At 42.7% G+C, this 23,691-nt stretch overlaps 1 protein-coding gene across 8 annotated transcripts; it reads right to left on the bottom strand.

Moving 5' to 3' along the window:
- Positions 1–251: 251 nt before the first annotated feature.
- LOC309377133 (uncharacterized protein F13E9.13, mitochondrial-like) lies at positions 252–23,589 on the bottom strand. Of its 8 annotated transcripts, XM_081924125.1 has the most exons (8): positions 22,342–22,746; positions 21,524–21,599; positions 21,014–21,075; positions 20,323–20,405; positions 14,839–15,019; positions 7,696–7,846; positions 6,866–6,993; positions 252–1,906 (listed from the first exon to the last, which is right to left on the bottom strand). In XM_081924125.1, the coding sequence occupies exons 1-8, from the start codon at positions 22,373–22,375 to the stop codon at positions 1,716–1,718; spliced, it is 906 nt and encodes a 301-aa protein (XP_081780251.1). In that variant the 5' UTR covers positions 22,376–22,746; the 3' UTR covers positions 252–1,715. The 8 variants fall into 8 exon arrangements, with proteins under 8 accessions (XP_081780251.1, XP_081780246.1, XP_081780247.1 ...); XM_081924120.1 differs by lacking the exons at positions 21,014–21,075; positions 22,342–22,746 and adding an exon at positions 23,481–23,589; XM_081924121.1 differs by lacking the exons at positions 21,014–21,075; positions 22,342–22,746 and adding an exon at positions 23,238–23,417.
- Between the last annotated feature and the right edge of the window lie 102 nt (positions 23,590–23,691).

The following is a 23,691-nucleotide window of genomic DNA, read 5'->3' as shown; positions in this document are numbered from 1 at the left end:
GGGCCACATACTTTCAGACTTGTGCCCTGGGATTCCAAGGAGTTTGTGCTTCAGACCCTGAAATGCCCATTGAGCTCAAGGCAGCATATAAATTCAATACATTAATACATAAGCAAAACAAGTGAATAAGTAAATCTGTGTCAGGTTGATCCTGTGCCAGGATAAGTGACCACTGTCACTTATCACTGAGCCTCAAGGAACATACCAGATTGTATAATGGTCCATCTTGAAAACACTCTGAAAGACTGAGCTTAGTCATGCATGCATTTATTACACAAGGCCTGCCATAACTCGTGTTGAGCTGTGAATGTGAAACAGCAACTATACAGGGAGGAAAAATATATATGAGACAACATCTCAAGCACACTTTTCACCAAAGACAGTTCACAAATGATTATTTAGCATCTTATTTATTTATTAAAGTATATACTGCCTATATGCCATCCAAGCAGTTTACAAGTATAAACTCAATTATAAAATCCGTAAGCAATTAAAATTCACAATAAACCAATTCAATCAAGGCAACAAAAGCTTCCATGATTTAAAAAGGCAAGAAAACAAGTCAGTTAAAATTTCTAATAATTAGAACAGTTAAAAAAACGCATAATTAGATCTCAAGTTCAGGGGAATACCTGCCTAAACAGGTGTGCTCTTCAAGAGCCGGCAGAATGCCAATAATGATGGGGCCTCTTCGCGTTTCAACAGGGAGGTCATTCTACAAGGCTGGTGCTATCGGTGATAAAGCCCACCTCAGTGCTGCACATTCAGCAGAGAGTCATCAAGCGATGAACAATTTAGCTGCACTTCGTATGTTGCAGCTGCAGTATGGGCACAACGCTGGGACCCTGGCACAGTTGGCAGTAATTACTGCAAATAACCAGCAATGGTTAAGATGCTGGGCTTCCACACAAGCAGTTTTGTCTGGACAGAGCTCCAACAGCACCAGCAATGATTACACTTTGAATTAGATGAGTATAAAGGAGCGAATCGAGTAATCTTATCTCCCCCCCCCCTTGTTAACGTGCATCACTGAAGTAACACATTATAGCTTCACCTTCCCAGTAATGAATGAATGTGACTTCTAGCAAGTCAGTATTTGTAAAAAGAAACACACACACACACAAAACCCACCTCACAACTATCACCACTCCTAAACAGTCATTATCGGTGTCTCTTAATGCAGTTTCTAAATGGCTTCCTAGAATTGTGTTTATAACACTTGAAAAACATTATGCTGTTTTATTAGCTGATGTCTTGGGTTCTAATGGCAAGGAAATCTAAAAGTGTGCCTTTGAAGCTAGTGTTGATTTCATTAGGGGGAAAATGTAGAATGACAAAGGAAACATTTGGACTGCTTTGGGGCAGCAGGGGTGAGTGGAAGATGGGGAGAGACTTCAGACTTAGAACTTCTTTCTGGTCTTACAGCAAAGGTGGCTAAGTTGTGGCCCTCAAGATATTGTTAAGACTCTCCCACCCGCCCTAAGCCAGCACAGTCAATGGTCAGGAATGATGGGATTTGGAGTCCAACACAGGATCCCCTTACAACAAGGTAACTGGTGCTTCAAAAAATTCTGCAACATTCTGTCACATGGAAGATGGAGCAGTTACAAGATGGAGCAGTTACCAAAGGCTTCAAGTTACAAGATAAGGTGCTGGGACTAAATGATACACAGTGGCATAAGGGCTGTGTATGATTACCGTAGGATCCAACAATGTCACACTCTCAGTTCAGCAGCGTAATCCATAAACCGCTTCACACGATCCGGGTCAATGTTATTTGCCCAATAGCTTTCTTTCTTGAAATATGAACCAACGATCAAAGCATTTGCACCCAAGTAGTTCTTCAAGTTTTCCAGAGTCACTCCAGATCCAACCAACACTGGTATCTTCACAGCACATCCAACTTCTGGAGAAAATTAGGTAGGGAAACTGATTTAAAAATCCCTATAAATGAAGGCAAGCTGTGGCAATGGCCACATACGGTGGAGGCTGGGTATTACATACTTATTTAAAGTGTGCATTTCAATTCACAGCTTCACATACTTCTAAGGTTTAAGAGACAAAGGTCCAGTTCAAATGTATTTATCATACATCTTCTTAAGAAATGCATGAGGCTTTGGCCCACACGCTACATCCTGCTGTGGTTCCTGGGACAAACAAAAACAAAAACCAAACAGAATCTTAAACCAACTTCACTCTGTGGTTTAAGATTCTGACTTGTTGGGTTTCTTGACCACTATGTTGTGATTAACCCAGAAAATCTTCATATGGCCATGGTTTCCTGTAACATCCAAATTGGGGAATGGGAATGTCCTGGTATGTCCCACAGAAGAACTTACGGTCTGCAAATAAAAACATCCTGAAGATCCCAGGCCACAGAGAGGTTAGGCTGGCCTCAACTAGAGCCAGGGCTTTCTCGGCCGCAGCTCCAATCTGGTGGAACGCTCTGTCACAAGACACTAGGGCCCTGCGGGACCTGACATCTTTCCGCAGGGCCTGTAAGACAGAGCTGTTCCACCAGGCCTTTGGTCAGGGCACAGCCTGACCCCCTCCTCTGGCAATCTGCACAGATTTTTGCTTAATGGTTGCCATCAATTTGATTTTAATTATTTTTTATAATGAAAGGTTTTTGGAATGTTGGATTATTTTGATTGTTCTTAGTCGCCCTGAGCCCAGCTTTGGCTGGGGAGGGCGGGGTATAAATAAAATTTATTATTATTATTATTGGGAAGCACAAGGACAGCATTTGTGGCAGGCACAGTCTATTAAGCGGAATGTGTACATTCAAACCAGGACATAGAAGAGCGTTCTAAGGAAAGTCCTTCCCTATTATGAACTCAGAACACAAGGAATAAAGCACTAGGGGCAGCTTTTGAATGAACAACGCCTATCCACCACCCATGACTCACAGTGTCCTCACTTCAGCTGCTCTGATAGCAAACAACATTTGGTTTCTCTAGGCATAAATACCAGGATGCACTAGGGCTTTTGACCTTGCTTCATCAACAGCAAAAACTTTGCTGAAGTTGGTCTCAAGTAGCCCAGTGCTGGAGAAAGGGATCCAGTCCAAGGGCCAGACCCAGAAGTGGCCAACTCTCCATAGGCTCCATTGACTGGATGGCAAGGCTGTCCACCTGCTGTGTCAAGGGATGCAAAGCTCAAGCTTCTTCCTCGGCATACTTGGATTGAATTCAAGCTATGGCTGCAAAGAAAGAATCTGGACTACACTCTAAAGTGTGCTCCAATTTATTCCTTTGCAGCCAGGTGGTTGTTTTTTTAAGGTACCTTTTTCTGTTGCCGTGCAGGACAGCAGAAAAGTGTGCCAAATAAAAACAAAAACATCAGATTGGGAGCATATATACGAGTCTTTCTGTGCAGCCTCAGGGTGAACTTGCCAGCACCCAATGTTACATGATGTCAAGCATGTGAAAGATGGCTGTAGTTCACTCAAAACAGCCAGGGAGACCAACCTACAAGGCCTGGTGGACCTAATTAAGCCCATGGGCTGAAGATTACTCCTCACTCCTATGAGCAGACTTTAGCAGAGCTGAGTCCCTCTGCACTCTGCCTCTTGCTCAGGCATAGCAAACTTGGCCTTCCAGACGTTTTGAGACTACAATTCCCACCATCACTGACCACTGGTCCTGTTAGCTAGGGATGATGGGAGTTGTAGTCCCAAAACATCTGGAGGGCTGAGTTTGCCTATGCCTGCTCTTGCTGGTTTGCTCCACTACTTCCGCCTTTCTCTATTCCTGGGCTGACTTGTTAAGTGTTAACATTCCTCTTTATATCAAGATGTATTCAGTAACCACTGCACCATACGAAATGCTGTCATTAAACTGCCGTGTAGCACACTGTCTTTTTTTTTTTTAATTGCTCCATTAATTCGAAAGAGCCAGCAAACACAGCAACAAGGCATACAACTCCCACTTCCTATGACCAACATCAAAAAAAGAGAAGCATAGCAATGCTGGAAGCAAATGTGATATAATCTCACTCTCCTCCCTTTTCAGTTCAGCTTTCAAAGAGACAAGTGATCAGATCAAAACACAAATTGGCTTAAGCTGTCAATGGGTTTATTTTGTAATATGATGAAAGGAATCCAATTGTGTCTACACTTAAGCAGCAGCAGGGTTCCAGTGGCAGAGACAGGCTCAATTTGCTGTCATAGATCTCCATTAGAAGATAGACAAGCACTCTCTCCCTCTATCTGTCTTGTCTGTCTGTCTCTCTCTCTCACACACACACACACACACACACACACAAACACAAAGCTTGTTTGCTTCGTTTTCACCATTCAGAATTGCTGCACTAGAATGAGCTATGCTAGCTACCTGTGAGGCCACACATGCCACTGAGTAAACACTCAGGAGCAATTACAGCAAAGAATCCACACCCCGTGTAGGTGTGTTGCAGAAACCTCTGATGTATTGTTTTCTTGGAATCACAGAATGTAGAGTTGGAAGGTACCCCAAGGGTCATCTAGTCCAACCCCCTGCAACGCATGAATCCTGTCCACAGCTGTTCTTGGGCGGGCTCAAAATACCAGCCTTCTGGCTAACAGCCAGACACATTGATCCATTGCGCCACCTGGGTCATCCCTTCCATTATCCCCCTTCAAAAGAGAAGTAAAAAAACTGTCGGTGTTGATTATATTCTGTGCTTGAAACATCTGAACTCTACGCCAAGGAAATAACAACAACAATAATAATAATCCCCGATTTGAAGAAATCGTGCCTGTTAGACATATTACAGATGACATTCCTTGAATGCCACCCTGTAGCATTTCACAGCATTTCTAACACTTTAGATGGTAAAAGGCAACTAGGTTAAGAAAGTAGACAGTAAATTGGCCAAGACTACATTTCTGTAGCTATTGCGAGTCCAAAAAACGTTGGTTTTGGAGACATCAGGCTATTTTGCACCACTTTTAACAGTCATAGCTTCCACCAAAGGATCCTGGTGACTGTAGCTTGTAAAGCAGGCATCTCCAAACTTAGCCCTCCAGATGTTTTGGGACTACAACTCCCATCATCCCTGACCACTGGTCCTGTTAGCTAGGGATGATGGGAATTGTAGTCCCAAAACATCTGAAGGGCCGAGTTTGGGGGTGCCTGTTGTAAAGGGTGCTGACCACACAAAGCTTCAGTCCCCAGGATTCTCTGTGGTGGTTAAAGTGGCATAAGAGTTACTTAAATGTATGGTGTAGATATAAACTTATTAAAGCGGAAAGTGGCTAAAACTGAAGCTGAGAAGATTTGAGCTATATAGAAGGAAGAATGCGGCAGAGCACTGGAGCACTAGAACATATTGCCTAAAGTGGTGGCAGTATGACTCTGAACACCAGCTGCTGGGACTCAACCACTGGTGAGCACAACGCTATCATCCTCATGCGCAGCTTGCATGCTTCTCAACAGGGCATCTGGTTGGCCACTGTGAGAACAGGATGCTGGACCAGATGGGCCATTAGCCTGATCCAGAAGGCTCTTCTGATGTTGTTGTTTTTAAATCAGTGGGAGTCTTGAAGAGCAGATTGGATAAATGGCTGGATTAGTTTGGCTGGATCTTGCCCTTGGTGGCAGAGTTGGCTAGACAGCCTTCTTAAAGGAACAAGTGCCCATTTCAGAAGACCGGAGAGCTTTGACAAAGAATGATATATAGGACTCTTCCTTATTTCAAGAGGTTGTCATCGTGAATCAATGAACTAATCAGAGATCAAAACAGACTATTTTGCCTATTTGAAGTAAGCACATCAGGGATAGCATCTTTGCCCCCAAACCTATCAGGCACTTAATTGCTCCAGCTACTTTCTCCTAGGACATACATCAAGCATTTGGAACCAGCTAGCAAAATCAAACTCCCACTGGTGTCCAGTCACTATTATTTATACTCCACTCTGTCAGATGTTGTTCTTCCTGCTGGAATGTCAGACCCAAGTGCAATCTCCTATTTCTTGCCATGTTAAGAGTTATGTTTTTAATTTACCTTCATTAGAAATAACCTTTTAAGAAAGGTTATGAAGAATGTCATCATTCATGAGCAACAGCTATCAAAAAGCAAGACTTTCCGTCTTTTCTTTTTTTTAATTAAGAGAAATGAGAAATATGTATGTACATATCCACTTTCCTGGCTAGCTGCTTAATACGACAGCTACTTATACCTGACGGGAACTGAAACATTTGCCACAACTGGCTAGAGAAAGGATGCTTCTGGTAACATACACCCTTTACATTGGAGAAAATGATGTCCAATTGCATTATACTGTGTAAGAGCTAAAACAATGGACACATGTCATGTTTGAAACAAACAAATCTGCACGAACTGATTAAAAAAAACAATACAATGTACGTAAGCAAGCAATATCTCAATAGAATTTTGAGTCATGTTTGGTTTTCCAGGGTTCATCCGAGTTCATAATCTAGCAAGGGGAACACTATCTCTCTAGCAATAGTGAATCTGTATACTTCATGTGCCGTTGCAGGCTTCTTGGTGGCTGATCCCAGATTTTGGGACTCCCTTCTCAGAGAAGCTAGACTGGGTTCCCTTCATCTCGTTCTTCCACTGGCAACTAAAGATTGTTTTATTCCAACAGGCCTTTCAAAACTAACTTTTCTTCCTCTTCTTCCAGGAAAGGGCTTTTAATAGCACTATGTTTTTATTCTTTTCATTATCTGTATTTTAATAATTTGTTTTTACAATGTTTTAATTCCATTGTAGTTTAATTACTTTTTAATGATGCTCTTTCTTGTGCTTTTTTGGCTTTTTGCATTTTGTGCACTCTATTTTATCTGTAAGCTGCCTTGAGTCTGGGGGAAAGGCAGGATAGAAGTAAATACAATAAATATAATCGTCATAATCATACCACCTTCCAGTTCTTTGGGATCTGCCTCCAATCCAGTAGCAACTCCAGTCAATATGACCCCGTCAGCCAGAAAGAATTCAGCAGCCTTAGCCGTCTCTGCTACACTGACATCAGCTGTCAGAGCATGAGAACTGCCAACAACAGAAACCCAACCTGTTTACTTCTGGCAGCCATACCAAGTTATTGAAGCTCACCACCACCACCACCACCACCACCACCACCATGAAGTGGAGGGCCAGCTTTCCAGCACCATCATAATGTAATAAATCAAGGAAGTGAGCAAATCACTCACAAATGACATTCTACACTCACATCAGTGTAGCTGGTGTTCAGACATTCAATCTCTCCAGTTGTAATTATATAGCAAATATTTTTAGTCCACACATTCCCAGATTATATCCCAGAATGCTTAAGGACTTAAGAAGAGCCTGCTGGATCAAGCGTTAATTTTTAATGCAAGTTGCATTAGGGTTACTCTGTGAGAAATACAATTATTCAACAAGTAACAAATGCAATTACTATTATTAATTATATTAGTGGGCCATCTAGTCCAGCATCATGGCAAGCACAACCTGAGCACTGTGCATTCCTCCAAGTGGTAAAATCCCCCAAATTCTCACTACTTTAAAAGGCTAAGTTGGGAGTGAGAATATATGTAGCTGCAGTAACAGAGCCAGTGGTCTACTGGTGGAAGACTCTGTTGTAAAACTTAGGGCTTCTGTCACTTGTGAGTGGTAACCATACAAATTCAATGCAGGCGAAAGCCGACTCACTGACAGCGCATGTTTGGCAAGTATAGGTTTCTAACACATTTTGGCGTGAACCCTAATTACCTGTGTTTCTTTTTAACGTCAGCAAAAACCTGAATGTGTTCTGCTCCAATTTGCTTCCGGTATCTGAGCAAGTTGCCAGCACAGGCATTCAGAATCCCTTCATCCGCCACGTGAGAAAAAACAAAGCCTTCCGCTCGAATGAAGTCAAGACCTGCAAATGACAAGAATACTGTGATAAAGCTGACTGAGGGCCAGGCAGGAACTGTAAATCACGGTCACTTACCAGATGTATCCCAGCACGAAATGGGATACATTACGAAAGGTCAGTGGTCCATTAGCACACAGAGTGTGTACACAGGAGATCCAAAATTAAATCACCGCTCGGCTGTGATGTTTGCTAGGTGACTGTTTGCAAGTCGCTGTGTCTTGGAACATTGATGCCCTGATTTGATCCCCCATTACAATTCATTGATTCGTAAGCCGTCAAGTACAGTACCTTGGAAAAAGCAAGAACCTTAATCAAAGGTCTCTTCATCAAGGGGCTGTGCACTTTGGGTCTTCTGGGATGGACTCCAGTTCCCTTAAGAGCAGGGTGCTCAACATCAGGTCTAGGGCTAAAATGCAGCCTTCCAGGACCCCTTTTTTGGCTCTCAGAACTCTCTCCAGTCCACACCCCTCAGTAGTCCTTCTTTGTGTGGCAGAAATGTGTCACTGAGTTCTGATCATGCCCCCTTACTTGCCTGAATGGAAGGCAGAGAGGGGTGTAAAGGGAAAAAATTAAATCTCTTGCTCTACCAACTTTTGCCTTTGGCCCTACCGAATATGTGACACTGCTATGTGGTCCTTGAAAGGTGATCTAGAAGGAAATGTGGCCCTTGGGCTGGAAAGGGTTTCCCGCTCTTGCCTTACGAGGCTACCTAGTCAATTCTGCCTCCCAGAACTAGATGCGATTAAATTAATCCAACCATTTAGCCAATGCACTCCTCTAACAGTGTGTACTAAGGATAATATGGGTGCTAGTTCTGCAGCTCTGTTTCTGCCTCTAGAAAAGACAATTCCACCATCAGTCACTACGATGCCAGGTTCTCCCTTAAAGTCATGGATTTTGCCCTGAAATCTAAGGAACTATTTTATACAAGAATCAAAACTATTGGTTCCTTTGCCTAGTATCATCCAATCCGATTGGCAGTGCCCCTCCAAGGTTTCAGACAAATGACTTTTCCCAGTCTTGTTACCAGATCTTTAACTGAACATAAAATCTGGGACTTTCTACACACACACACACACACACACACACACACACACACACACACAAACACTGCTTTACCTGTCCAGAGTAAAGCAATAATGCTTGCAATAAGTTACAAGAACCAGAAGGGGTTGATGAAGGCAACTTGTTGTTCCCTTACTGGTTTCCTTCTTGAGTAAAAACTTACTACTTCCTTCCTGCTGCTTCTTCAGTGTTAGACATTTTGTTGTTGTCATTAACCTCATGTCTCTGTGATGGCCACATGTAAGCTTGTAAATGAAAATGGCTTTGCTTGCCTTAGGCTTCCTCAATTCGTTCAGCCCATATATATTTCTGCACTCCACTGCAATATAAAGACAGAACTCTTACAATACCACTAAAGAAATAGAAATCCTGGCTTACGGGGATCAAATCCGTGATTTTGGGGGGTATTATTAGCACCACGCTCCAGTCAGTTGTGCAGAATTGTAGCAGGGAAGCTAGGAGGGCACCGAAAGCAAAGGACCAGGGTTTAACTTTCATGTAATGAATGCTAATTATTACATCAGATACTAAAAAAATACAATGAGGTCTCAGGTGGGGTCAATCTAACCCAGACTTGTGGACTGAGTGTTCCCAAATGTTATCAAGAGGATGGGGAAATGATAGCTACAGTGTAGGCAGCGCCTGTATCTTTATCGCCGCCATAAATGTTCCAGAGACCCAATAATATGCATCATTCTGTGCAGCCTCAAACAGATGTAGTTAATTAAATCAGGATCTACGCACAGGAAATTAGGCACTACTGAAGAACACATGGTACACCTGTTAATAATGAAGCAGTTGTGAACAAAGCTTGGTGAGCCGTTTCAGACATGGGAGAACTCTTGCCATTCCCCCTCAGAAAGGAATAATCAAGATGGCATGCAGCTTTTGCCAAGACAATGACATAAATTGCTTTTTGATGTTAAAAAGAAAGATGTTCTGCCGTAAAGCAATGCCTCAAATAAAAAAACCCCAGACAATAATGCTGAACTCTTTAGCAGAGATGTAAGGTTAACTTTGTAGAGTCAGTAGGTGAGGATAAGTAAGAGTAGGGGCCTTTTCTGTGCCAGCCCCCAAACTGTGGAACTCGCTCCCCGTAGGGGTGCATTTGGCCCACCACTGCAAACCTGAGGCCATTAAAACAAAAAAACCCCCATATATTTGGGGCTTTTGTTCTTGGAGATCTATATGATGATAGATAGCTTCATGATAGCAGGATTTTTATATTGTTTTATTTAATTGGCCTTTTAAAAAATGATTGCTAATGCTGCTATTGTTTTGTTTTGTTTTGTGTGTTTGTGTGTGTTGTGTTTCTACGCTATGAAAACTGCCTTGAGTGGCCTAAGTCCCAAAAGGCAGCCTTTAAGTAACTGTATAAATGAATAAAATAAACATTCATCCCTCAAAGTGGATGCTGGCTCTTAGATGTTAATTTTGTGTTAAGTATCCATTCTTATTTCTTCACAGCATCCTTACACCCTTATTTTTCTTCCATCAACCTCCTTCAGATCAGTTTTTGCACAGATTTTATTTTATTTTTTTAGGAGCAGGGGTACAACGTATTTGTATGTCTAGGGTCACCATCAACAGCCCTAGAAGAATCCAATAGTTGAGAAACAGAATGTGTGTGTAATCTAGAAACACTCTGTATTGCTTTTAAATGTTCATGGTGTTTTTACATAGCTCTGACCTTTTAAGAGGGCTGCATATGAATAATTTTAAAAATAAAAAAATAAAAGCACATGAAGACTAGATGCAACTATGGAAAGGCACAGGGAGTCTGTTTCGCACCAAGCAAAAGCACCAAACTACACTAGTGGTTTTACATTGAACCTTCAGTACAGCAATGAAGATGGGCTTTGCTCTCCACTTAAAACAGCCTTTAAACTGGCAGTTTTGCATATAGGAACAAATTACAGTTCAGTAAAGATCTACTTACAAAAAAAACCTGTAGTCTTAAAAAATATATAAGCCTTGGGCAAAGATGACTGAAGTACCATTTGAGATGCCACCCTGAGAAGTAAAGGACCTCTGGATGGTTAATTCCAGTCAAAGGCGACTATGGGGTTGCAGTGCTCATCTCGCTTTCAGGCCGAGGGAGCCGGCGTTTGTCCACAGACAGCTTTCCAGGTCATGTGGCCAGCATGACTAAAACACTTCTGGTGCAACGGGACACCGTGATGGAAACCAGAGAGTGCGGAAACGCCGTTTACCTTCCCGCCACAGTGGTACCTATTTATCTACTTGCATTGGCATGCTTTCAAATGCTAGGTTTGCAGGAGCTGGGACAGAGCAATGGGAGCTCACCCCGTCGTGGGGATTTGAACCGCGTTCGGGTTGGCAAACCCAAGAGGCTCAGTGGTTTAGAATAAACAAAGTGTTTATTCACTGCATTTCAGTCTAAAGGCAGAAGGAGAAACATATGAAGCTGCTTACACTGAGTCTGACCACTGGCTCGTTAGAATTGTCAAAACTGAATGGCAGTGGCTCTCCAGGACTTCTCCTTCCCAAGCCCTGTTTGGAGGTGCTGGCGATAGAACCCAGGACCTTCTACATGCAAAGCACTGAGCTGTGGCTCTTCCTGCCAACCCACAGGGGACATGCCACCACAGGTGACACAACAGTGGGTACATCTCCTGTGGGATGGCAGGAAAGGCTGTAACTCACAGATGTGCATTATCCCACTATTTGGGTAAACCATCCAAACCAGCGTTACTGACTGATTTCTGTATATTTGTCACGGCCTCAGCCCCTGCCTAGGTCTGCTTGCAAATGTAGCGTTGGGCTCCTGCGGAGAAGCCAGCCTTCAGAATGCACACTCCTCTCAACTTCAACACAAATTCCGCTCTTTCTTCTTTGTCATCTTTAACCATGGTTTCGTGTTACATCCACAACCGATGCTAGCCAGTCAACACGAACCAGCTGACTTGTAAGCCTTGGTTGCTTACAAACCCTAGTTAAGAAGGGTGCCTTTTTAAAGTATTATCCATGGCTAACATCAATGCAGATATAATGAAAATAAGGAAAGGGGATAAGTCTTTTTGCCAGAATTGAAGTGTATGGCCCCCAAGCTGGCCCCTGATTAGCAAACCATGGCTTTCAGGGAACAGCATTTGCACTGGGCCTTAGTGACTGTGCTAAATTGAGTTTGTGGTAAGCTGTGTGAAGAGAACTGATAATTATGTTTGTCAGCTTATGCATGCCTAACAGCTGCCAGAGCCTATCCACGCTTACTCAGAGGTAAGTCCCTTGGGTTCAGTTGTATTTACTTCCAGCTAAATATGCATAGAGTCAGGATCCAAGGGTGATGTAAATTGCTAGAAATCTGTATATAATTCTAAGTTCTAGGAAACTGTTCTGAATGAAGTTGAAAAGATAATTCAGCGACTTCATTTAATATAAATGAAGATTAGAGTGTTATGCCTAAGCAGAAAAGGGGAAAATTGTTCTAAGTAGCCTTTTCTAAAATCATAGGAAGAATGTGAAAGAGAAAGGAGAAGAAATAGTTAAAATTATTGAGTGCACCTGAATATGAAGACATATCTGCTGTCTAATCAATTCTGCATATTGACTGAAGATCCTAGTAGTTTAAGTAAACTAAAGCATTCATCTGCAACAGTGAAGTAGAAAAAAATGGCATTATCATTTTTTTGAAAATAAAATGCAATATGTAAAAGTAGTGCCAATCTAGGAAACAGATGTTAGATATAATAGACTATTCATCTGTCACAGTTTGCATCAAGATACATTAAAGGGGTTGTGTAAAAGTAATGTATGTTTTTAGCATTAATCACCTATCATTCTTGAATCAGACATATCATAAATGAAATGCTAAAACTTTTATATGAGCATTCCAGCAGGCAAAAACAAGGCTGCATTAGAGCAATTTGTATTATTAATGCTCGTGCCATAAACAAAACTGACTTTTTGCTTAAATATAATTTCTGTGCTTTTGTCTGAAACTCACTCATAAACCAAGTCACAGTATGCCCACAATGATTCTTACTGTACATGCCGCTTAAGCACAACAGTGTGTAACTGTGCAGGTTTCCATCATCTCCTCAACAAGCCTGTGAATGGAAGTTCGAAATTCCCATTGTGTTGTGCGACAGGGAATTTCATTAGCGCTAGCAGTTCCTGAGCTCTGGGCGCAGTTCTGCACCTAAGATCTCAGATCAAAACTGCAGAGTGGAAGGAAGGAGGACCTTTTTCTGCCTCTTCCAGCTATTCTCTGAAGACCGGATAAGAGACCCTCTTAAGAATATTAGGGGGGTGGGCAGGGGAAGGACTAGACCATGTGGAAAATGAACATAATATTTTAGCTGAAGTTCATTCATTTTCAGGTTTGTATTCTAGTTATAAAAAAGCATGCCTAGACATTCCATTGTTGCACCCACAACCTAGGTTTAAGGTGCCATTTAGCTCCTAGCTTTCATCTCTCAGTTTCTAATACTGGAGGCGGCCGCTACTGTTCGCATTTCAGAGAAAGGTGACCAAAGGTGAGCTATAAGAACACCTAATGGTTGCATAGATGAGCTAAAATTTGAATCCAAAACCTAGGATGGGCACTAGCCATTGGCCTACAGTTATTCTCCTTAAATTCAGGTTAATTTAATTTATTCTTAAGTGAATTTCATTAATTCAACAGAGGTATAATAGTTCATTACAGCAGATTACCGTGATATCCTGAGGTGTAACTGGAATTTGATGAGCAATGATAATGATTTAAATTAATCCCTTATACCATTTTATAGAACTAAATGGAAGGAAGCCATCAATGGATATTTATCACAAAGAGGCATAAAGCAGGTGTTAATACGGTTATGGGGAACAAGAACTTATAATGTGCTTTACTCTACAGCACAGAAAATATCCACCCGAACAACACAGTTTCCTACCGTCGCCTAAGCATGGTTAGCTGCAGTTTACAAAGAGGGTAGAAGCCAATTTGTACACCCTGGCCAAAGCTAACCAAGCTTAGCATCAGCACTGGTGCATGCATAATGCCATACCTTTGTTAGCTCTGAAAAAGTATGTGTGTGAGAGAGAGCAATTCATGTGTGAGAAGGAAGGAGGTTTGGGGAAATGAGAACATTATGCCTCCTTAGGGCTTGTGAATAGGACACACATACTTGAGGGGTGTACAGCCTGAACCTCACTCTCTTGGATATGAAAAAGTTGGTAGGTAAGCTTATGCCAGTTGAGAATGGGAGAAGGTAAACCACTAAAAAGAGGTACGCCTCAAGTGATTTATTTTATGAAGAATATCCAGCGTGTTCAACCATTGGTCTTCCTCATGGGCAAAGGGTAAGAATACTTGAATGCGCTATAGGAAGGCACATGAAATCCTTTTATGCAGCGGAAGACTCAGAAGTACTACCGAATTCAATGGGGCATAGTTCCAGGTAAATGGGTTAGGAATGCCATTTTAGACATCCTGTATAAAATGAAGCGCTACTACTAGTACCTTTTGCCATCAGCTTGAGGTCCACCTTTTCCTTTACTCCACAGGTATACTAATGTCAACTCCCCCCACCTCCTGACACGCTGCTGAGGGAATAAAACAGTCATGTTGGCTTTGCAGAAAAGTGTGGTGAGCTGGAGCAAGCACGTGAGAGCCCGTGTGGTGTAGTGGTCAGGGTGTCGGGCTAGGACCTGGGAGACCAGGGTTCAAATCCCCACTCAGCTTTGAAGCTCACTGGGTGACCCTGGGCTAGTCAATGTGTCTCAGCCTGGCCTACCTCACTGTTGCTGGGGATTAATGAGGAGAGGGCAGAAAAGACATACGCCACCTTCAGTTCGTCAGAAAAAAAGGTGGGATATAAATGCAATTAGAAATGATAATATACCGTACATAAAATCTGGTAAGCAGCCTGCGTTTAGGTCTCAGAATGCCAATACAAAAAGCAATCCCAAGTCAGTTCACTTACCAGCAGCAAGAGCGACTGCTATAGCATCTTGGTTTGCAGCACTTAGGATCTGAACACCCACTGGGAGACGGGGGCACGTCTGTTTCACAGTGGCACAAATGACTGCCATGGCTGCAGTGATTTCTGCACCCACACCAACTGTGTACGGCCGATCATGCATATTTTCTACAATCAAGCCATCCTGTTGGAATTAATATAGAGCTATTAGAAATCAGAAGAGCTGCTCAGAAATAAACAGAGGGCTCTGCACACAGTGGATAGACTGGCAGATAACGCTCAAGGAATTTGCATTGCAGCCATGCACAACAGTGCAGAATCTGCCTTCCTAGCACAGAATCTGGAGCCTTATACAGTATTCGAAGACTTCTCAGTTTTCACTGCCAGAAAAGTGCTTAAGTTACAGGAGAAAAGACTTGTGAGCTTTTATTAAATCTGCAATCCATATACTTTGCTTAAGCCAATTCCCATCTTTGTCATATCCTTCTAAAAAAAAATAGCTAAGGGAGCCATCACAAGAGGTAAGGTAGCTGGGACCCCTCCTATGCCCCGCCCCCAGTAATTCATGCAGGAGTAAGAAGGAATACTACTTTAACAATGCCAGTATATGTAGCCAAGCTCATTAAAGAGTTTTAGGGTCCCCTGCAGATAATAGCAGCAAACAAACTAAGGTGTAAAAAAACCTGCACACCTTCAAATACCTCTGCAGAAGATAATTTTAAGTGAGAATGACTCTGCTTGTACAAACCCCCGCTTGCTAAATGCTGACCCAACAGCATGATTTTTGTAAAACAATCATAAAAAATTAACGTTGTGCTCAATTACAGCATATCCCTTTCAAATGAATCTGAAGTGCAAAAGCCATTAAATTGTAACTTTCATTTTCACCAAGTCAAGCTTTCCCCAAGAGAACAAGGGGCCTTGGCTCAACTGCAATAATCGAGGGATCTGATAACCGAAAGGAATTAAATGAAGACAGTAGAGGAGATGCTTGTTGAGAAGAGCTGGTGGTTCTGTTTTTTGACCTGTTTTTCTACTGAGAGATTCAGAAAAGAAGCAAGTGACTATTTCCTCAGCCAAACCAAACTCACAGGCCTCTTGTGAGGATTAATGGGGTTAGGGGTGGAAATACCATGCAATCCACCCCAAGTTCATGATGTTATCAGGGTGGTCTTTCAGTACTATTTGTGCATGTGGAAGCTTCGAGGCAGTCTTACTGCTTCACTTCCAACCAGTACCTATCCTGTAACTTCCTGATCAACTCCCGTAACTTTTCATACCACAAATTCAAAATTCAAATCATACGGGGTGGGGTGGATGTTATGTACTCAAGTTCTCACCCTGGGCCAGCAGGGGGATACTGTAGATAGTTCAGGTCCACATATGCAAATAAGGAATTGAAAGTGACGTTCAGTGATTGGATAGTTACAGAAAATGGTTACTGTTGCGTTCTAGTGGAGCTCTATATAAGCAGATTGGCTGAACCCTTCAGTTCAGTTCTGTTCTGGCCTGTGAATAAACAAGAGCTGTTTGAAGAATCACTGTGTCGTCTGATATGTTCACCCACAACTTAACAGTGGAGTGGGAACATTGTTCCACTTTTGTTGTGCTGTCGCCCCTCCAAACAGCAAAAACTTGGTAGCATTGTGGAAGCATCACAGAACAACCAATAACGCAGAAGAAACCTACCACAAATTCACTCTGATTGTGTCAAGAACATGCTGCAGAAGGGGTTCCTAGTCTTTTTACAGGGGCAAGCTGTAGCTGCCCACTCGGACCATATTTAAAACAATAAAATCTTTTAAGCTGAATGCTTCCACTCTTAGCAAAAATGGCAAAGCTTTCAAGTTGAATGCCTGCACAAGCACACACACACACACACACACACACACACCACACAGTGTGGCAAGAAACCACATCAGCCCAAAGAACCACATCAGCAAACTATCACATCTGGGAGCTCCCCAAATAGGATTTATTGAAGGGTGCTTGGAATAATAGAATTGTAGGGTTAGAAGGGACCACGAGGGTCATCCAGTCCAACCCCCTGCAATGCAGGAATTGTAGCTCTAAGGGGGTCCTGCGGATCTCAGGATTCTTTGTGCATAGCCATGCACCTTAAATGTGTAGCGTATATGCAGCTCCTGTGAATTAGCTTAGACTGAGAGGCTATGATGGGCCCAAGGTCACCCATCCTGAGCTTCATTGCTGAGCAAGGACTTGTACTCTAATGTCCAGGAAAACTATTTTCATTTCCCCACATAAATAGACATGGAATGATCATAACCCTGAATAAGTGTGCAAAGGTTTGCAAAAGTTTTTTTAAAAAAAACAGGAAGTCAACACCACACTCTTCTGATCTTTCCACATTTCAGTTTGCCACATGGAAATATCTCTCCCCTCCTCCCCTTGTGTGTTGTTCTGTTGGTTTTCCAGACCTCCAGAATCAGTTGAGGAGCATGGCAGGAGGGAGGTGATACTGCACTAGCAGGACTTGTTCTGGCTTCCATTAGTGCAACTACTTAATAGAACCTGGCCCTAAGAGAATCACACTTCCCTGAAAACAGCCAAATAAGTACTGAGCATGTTCAGCAGCCAGAATTCTAGTATGGGGTGGGGGAAGATTTACTTCTCTCTGTACCATTCATAATTTTTGTTTGAAAAATTTAGAAGACAATAGAAGATACGTAGGAGAAAAGGCATCATCAAAATCTAGAGGGTGCAACCTCTCCAGTGACACTGACGTTTTACAAAAGGCCACGCATGAGGCAAGAAGTTCAGTGATCTATTAAAAGCAATAATGTTGGTATATTTCCCATCCTCTGTAAAAATGAAAGCCGAACATGGCAAAATTGAGAGGGTTCTAAACTCCTTGGAATCTGTCACTGCATATAATCTTGTCATGGCAATTTTGATTGTGTTTGGCAAAACAAGCATATCGCAGCTACAATTTTTCAGCACAGATGGCATCATGTCTGAGCATTCACTTGTTTTCATTAATATGCTCCAACATTATAAATCTTCCATATTTATTATGTTCTTTTAAAAAAGCACTAATGCATCAAACAAGCCACCTTCTATATAGAAAAAAACCCTGCGGATCTGCTTTCATCAGTCATGTCTGCATACCACTTTGAGACAGGAAAATGTACTTGTAATCCTCTCTATTCTACTCCACTGTTTCAGCAAAAAAAATTTTAAGGGGCTAGGGAAGAGTTATAGCTACAAGAAAGGCAGCAATGGATAGAACAATCACATTAGCATAGATCCCCTCAAATCAGTGGTAATGCATGAGCGTTAAAATGCTACAGTCTATAATGGTTTGGTGAAATCCAAAATGCACAGTAAGTCAAAAATTGTAAGGGCAAGCCAGCTTTTGAATTCTCCAGAACTTTTCATCAGAAAGGCTGTTAAACAAAACAAGGGAGCAAGGAGAGGAGACTGTGGTGTTGCTGCTCCCCAAATCTACAACTTATAATAACAACCTTACGGAAGGCAGACGTTTGCAGACCTAATTGGATTCATATCTCAAGGTGCAAGAAATTGTTGCACCCAGGCTATTGAGAAAAATTAGGTCATCCAAGTTGTTGGCCATTAAAACATCTTGGATTGGGGTAGGGAGAATCCATTTTTAAACTATGCACTATGTGAAGAAGTACTCCCTTTGTTCTGAGACTTCCAACATTCAGCTTCACTGGATGACCTCAGCCTGTAGTATCAAGAGGAAGGGAGAAAAACTTCTCTAGGATTCCTTCCCCCGTATCATGCATAATTTTATACACCTCTCTCATGTCCCACACTTACTCACCTCTTTTACTAAACTAAAAAGGCCCCCAAATAGGGAGGTTGTTCAGTATCATGATCAACTGGGTCAGCCTCTTTGGAATCTGTTCCTGCTCTAACGATAGTGTTTCTGAGGTTTTGCCACCAGCGCTGTGCACGGTGCTCGAGGTAAGCCACTACTGTATTATCTATGCATATAACCCTTTCTCCACCTGTACTTCAAGGCCACATGTAAATCTACTGCATTCCCATCTTTGACTTATCCTGCTTTTTCCCCATCCTTCCTTATACGCCATTTCTGTCACCCACCTGTCCCAAAAATCTTTCCTGTTACATATCTTCATCAACTCTTATCAATACACCCATTGAACTTTCTTCCATTTTTTGGCCTTCGGTCCTTTTCTCTTTTGACGAACTAAATTTAGACCCCTTGCTTGACTCTGGCTGTAAAGAGGTGCGACTTTATGAAGCCATACAGAATGCTTACTGAAAAAAAACACAAACCCCAATCTTTTCTAATTAAAAAAAAGAAATCAGTCGAGAAATAACACCGGACCCAAAACTATGGTTCATTTAAGTTCTGCTTGAAGGCTGGTTACCAGGGCATCACATCACCACCATGCCAGGAATTTATATATTCACTGCAGGCAGGTTGATGGAGAAGTGTGAAGCAGCACAGGAATACAGGGTGCAATGGAATGTGTAAAGCATACCGTGACCTTTTCAAAGGACATGCACCCCGTTAAAAATCTGCTGACCTATGGAAATTACTGCAACACCTGAGGACCAATGGAAATTCATTGGTACCTGACTGTTGTTGCCTCTGGCTCAAAGTGGCCTTTCAGGTCTTGCCTTCTAAATACACACAGCAAAGACTGCTTTCCATCGACAGATGTATCAGAGTGACGTTGTGGGTGGGCAACAGTACAGACAAGTGCAAGCTGCATTTGCTGTATTGCCTTTTAATAAGATAGGCTACGCTGCTCTTCAAAAACCTTAACTACAACAGCCAGGAAAGTGAGCACCAGAATGACAAAAAGACGACGGCTTGAACATATATGATATGTATTGAATAAACACATGCAGTGCTGTAGAGAGTGCATGACCATTGGTCCATGGAGCTCAATTTGTTGGCTCTTGACCAAAACTAGATCTCCAAGGTCCCAGACAGAGGAATTTTCCTCCCATTGCTCAAGGTTCTTTAACTAGACAAACCTGGAGCATTATATATGCAAAAGCAGAGCTTTGCCACTGAAATATGGGCCCTCCTTTTGTACCTGCTTCATCTTAAATTCCTTGATACCATGAGAAAAGGCGATTGGCAGACTGTAACCAACTTGAAAACAGAGTGCTGTGTAATTTTTGTATAATGCTACATCTTTTCTGTATGTTTTTATTATTGTCTAGTGTCATTGTTCCCCACTCTGGGAAATATTGAAGAGTGCATTATAAGTACTCAGAATAAATAAATAAGCATCAAAAGAATGAAATTGGAACCTAAATATATATTTAAAAATGTGCACTCCAGTTAAGCTGGTGGATTGCTATTTCAGACTATTTACAAAACATAAATTTTTGTTTGAATTTCAAATGCACCATCACCACTTTTTATTTCAATCCAGAATTTTGCACAACATTCAACTATGTAAAACATTAACTAGGAAGTTCCAATAAACAAAAGAGAAAGGAAGAGATAGCTCTTACAACTCCTGCAGCCTTGTAAATCTCAGCTTCCTGACAGGCTTCTTCAATGATCTGAGGCAATGGCAAGGTATTCCTTGGGGTTCCTGCAAATATAAAGTTGTCACCACACTTACACAAACACATACACACACACTAGCTTTTAATGCCGTCAAGATTATGGCTATTCTGTACTGTGGTGAGTGACAAATTAACTTCCCTTGTCATATGATCAACCAGTGACAAGAACAAATTTCACATATTGGCTATCAGCCCTTCCAGAATCCTTTCTTACAAATTAATACCATTTAAGTACCATAACTGAAAAAGTGAACAATAAGGCACTTATTTATATGATTTATATGGCAGGACTTCATATGGACTGTAATAGGTAATATTAAAAATTAATAATAATAATACATGTATAGGATTTATTCAGATGCAATGATAAAATACGGTTACAGGAACAGGCCACAGTGATGCTGCCTTCCTCTTTTGAAAAGATCATAAGTTTTAGCTTCCATTTTTTTATTAACTGCAGCTCATATTACATCCAAACTCAGAAGAATTGTGGTTGATCTTACCTATGGTTTATTGAAAAAAGCCAACTTCAGACCTTGCTTTAGGAAGCTGGCTTATTTCAACAGACCACAGTTAAGATGTAGCACAGTTTAGGGTTACTAAACTGTGTTTAATTAAAAATGGAAGCAAATACCTCTGATCTCACCAGCATCATGCCTATGAAGGGAAGGTCCAAAGCCTGTTCTTCTAATGAAGCTATAGAAAGGTTCACTAAACTTAAAAGTCAGGCAAAGTATCCCAGTTTTGTATATTCCTTTATATTAGTGTCTGGATAATTTAACAAGATACTGTCTTGGGAACAAGTCCTACATAGTCTTGGGCTAACCCAGTAAAATGCAGGTTAAAAAGAACATTGTCGATACAACTATTCATTCATAAAAATCACATTAATATACAGTATATGATTTTCTGACAGCAATATTTTAGGATGTATGAAATCCATAAACACATTTCATTTGGATAACTGAACTAACTAAGCATCAGTTAGCCATGCATCCCTTTTACATATCCCAAGGTACCTGGCAGTGCCTGGCTTTTTTTGAAGCGCAGAACATCTTTGCCATAATAAATTCCCCCCTAGCACCTGTTAATATTCTCTCCTATCCTGTTGTTTCAAATAACAATTAAAAAATGAGGCATTCACCTGGCAGCGCTTTCACATGGACCATCCCAATGATGACTGATCGTAATTGCCCGAAAAGCTGCAAAAACTTCATCATCTAGAGAGATGGAAAGATCCTCATAAGCATATGACTAATTGGTTTCTTTAATCAAGTAAAAGGCCCCAAAAGCAACATCTTGCAAATGAGAACAGTCTGCTTTTGTTTCTTTACTTTCTTTCAAAATATCCACAACCTTCTTAAATCTGTGGGCCCTCATTTTATACAGAATAGGAATTTTATCTATAGGATATCTTACCAGGTTTTCCATCACTTGGGCAGTCCCATTTTCTAACAGCAGCATCAGTCAATTTACACATATTTAAAACTACTTAACAGAAAAAGTAAGTTGTAATGATGGATAATTTCTTTATAATGTCCTCGCCAGTGGGAGAGATGGGAAGCAGGGCTCATTTCATCAGCTTTGCTGGAGGCCCAGTTCCATCAGACACCTCCTACTCCTGAACAATGCAAGCTGGTCATTACAAGAACAACAGTTTTAAGAATTTGTTCCGAAGTTTGACTCCCCAACCTCCACTTCCCTCCCTGCCCTTTCCTCATTTGTGTCCTGCTTTTGTAAACTGTTAGTGTTGGCAGGAACTGCTTTCCTTTAACTGACTGTATGTAAGCCACTCTGGGAGCCTTTTTAGCAGCAGAGCGGAGTACAAATGATGTAAACAGAAAATACAAACTTACGCCAAGGCTCTCTTGTGTCCTCTAGAACAGTGGTTTTCAACCAGTGTGCAGTGGCATCCCCGGGGTGCCATGAATGATAGTCAGGGGTGCTGTGGGCAACACTGACCTCTGTCCCTCCTTCCTCTGATGCCCTCTGCCATTTCGGCCTCCCAAAGGATTGCACAGCTGTTTGTTACAGCAGCCCTGGCCACAAGCTCTGCAGGTGAATGTTGCCTCTGGGGCTGGTCAGGTGTTGCTGTTTGCCAGTAGCTGAGGCGGCCTTGAAGTAAGCAAACAAGCAAGTGGGTGAGGGAGCCCAGCCAACTAGTCCACCAGCCCTTGATGTCCGGAATGGACAGACAAGTCCCTGGGCCCTGTGGGGCAGTGTGAGGAGGCACCTCTCTTAGGGGCAGGCAGCCCAGAGACCGGGGCCATCAGCAGTGGCTGCCCAGAGGTCTTGCAATGAGAGGAGAGAGGAGGCTGAGGGAACACTCCACAAGGGAGGGTGTTTGAAAAAGGGTGAGAGGCTGCCAGCTCTGCAGGCAAGGGGTGACATAACTGGGCTCCTGAGCCCCACAGGGGTGAGGCAGAAAGAATGCAGTTGGTCAAGGGAACCATGGACTCAAAAAGGTTGAAAACCTCTGCTCTAGAGAAACCTTATTCATTGAACTCAGACATGTTGTGCTGTAATCACTGCTATCAGCAAAAGGTACTCTGCACATGCTCAGGTGCGTTTTCCCTGAGGAGACTCCTCCCAGCCTTTCCCATACTCAAAAAAGTATTAGAAAGCAATAGAAACACTTAAACTTGCGAAAGCCCGGCCCCCAGGTTTGTTTGTTTGTATGTATGTATGTTTGTTTACATATTAAAAGCAACTCATTGCACCATCTCCCAAAGAAAGCTCAATAACTTATTGCGCCATCTCCCCCCAAAAACTCCACTTTTTGCGCGCGCCCCCCATCAAAAATCCTGCTGGTCTTTCCTCTCAATATCTCCACTTCCCACTCAATGAATCAGCCGCATTCTGTATATGCTCAGAGGCACCGAGACCCGAAGGGGGGTGGAATAGCCGACCGTATAGAGAAGCGCTTCCTCGCCCTCTTCCCGCCCCAAGCAGAGGAAGGAAGCGACCGCCCTTTCTCCTTCCCGCTCAGCAGCAGCAGCAGCACCGCCTCTCCTCGCAGAAGCCCCGCCCCGGCCACGCCCACCCGCAGGCCCCGCCCCCGGGACCCCCCAAGCCAACCTGGGCCGGGGCCTCGTGCTCACCTGGAGGGCCCCCCTCTGCCCCCCCCCCCCCGCGGAGGCGCCTCCACCTGCCCGAGCCCGGCCTTAGCCTTAGCCTGGCTCCAGGGCGGAGGGGAATGGGGCAAGCCGGAGGCGGCGGCGGCCCTGAGGCGGCAGAAATGCCCGCGCTCGGGGCCTGGGCCCGCCCTGTGCGCGCAGAGAAAAGGCCGCGCTGGCCTGACACGGGAGCTGG

The sequence above is a fragment of the Podarcis melisellensis genome, assembly GCF_964234715.1.
Source record: "Podarcis melisellensis genome assembly, chromosome: 8".
Taxonomy (NCBI): Eukaryota; Metazoa; Chordata; class Lepidosauria; order Squamata; family Lacertidae; genus Podarcis; species Podarcis melisellensis.
Note: the sequence above shows the minus strand (reverse complement) of the source record. Positions and strands in the feature narration are given on the sequence as shown.

Bases quoted from the DNA above. Each gene is read 5' to 3' on its own strand.
- LOC309377133 (XM_081924125.1), bottom strand. From the start codon at position 22,375: ATGGCAGAGGGCATCAGAGGAAGGAGGGACAGAG. The intron at 21,600-22,341 runs GTCAGTGTTGCC...CCATCTCTCTAG, and splicing joins CAGAGGAAGGAGGGACAGAG to ATGATGAAGTTTTTGCAGCT. The intron at 20,406-21,013 runs GTATTTGCTTCC...TTATATTTGCAG, and splicing joins TGATGCTGGTGAGATCAGAG to GAACCCCAAGGAATACCTTG.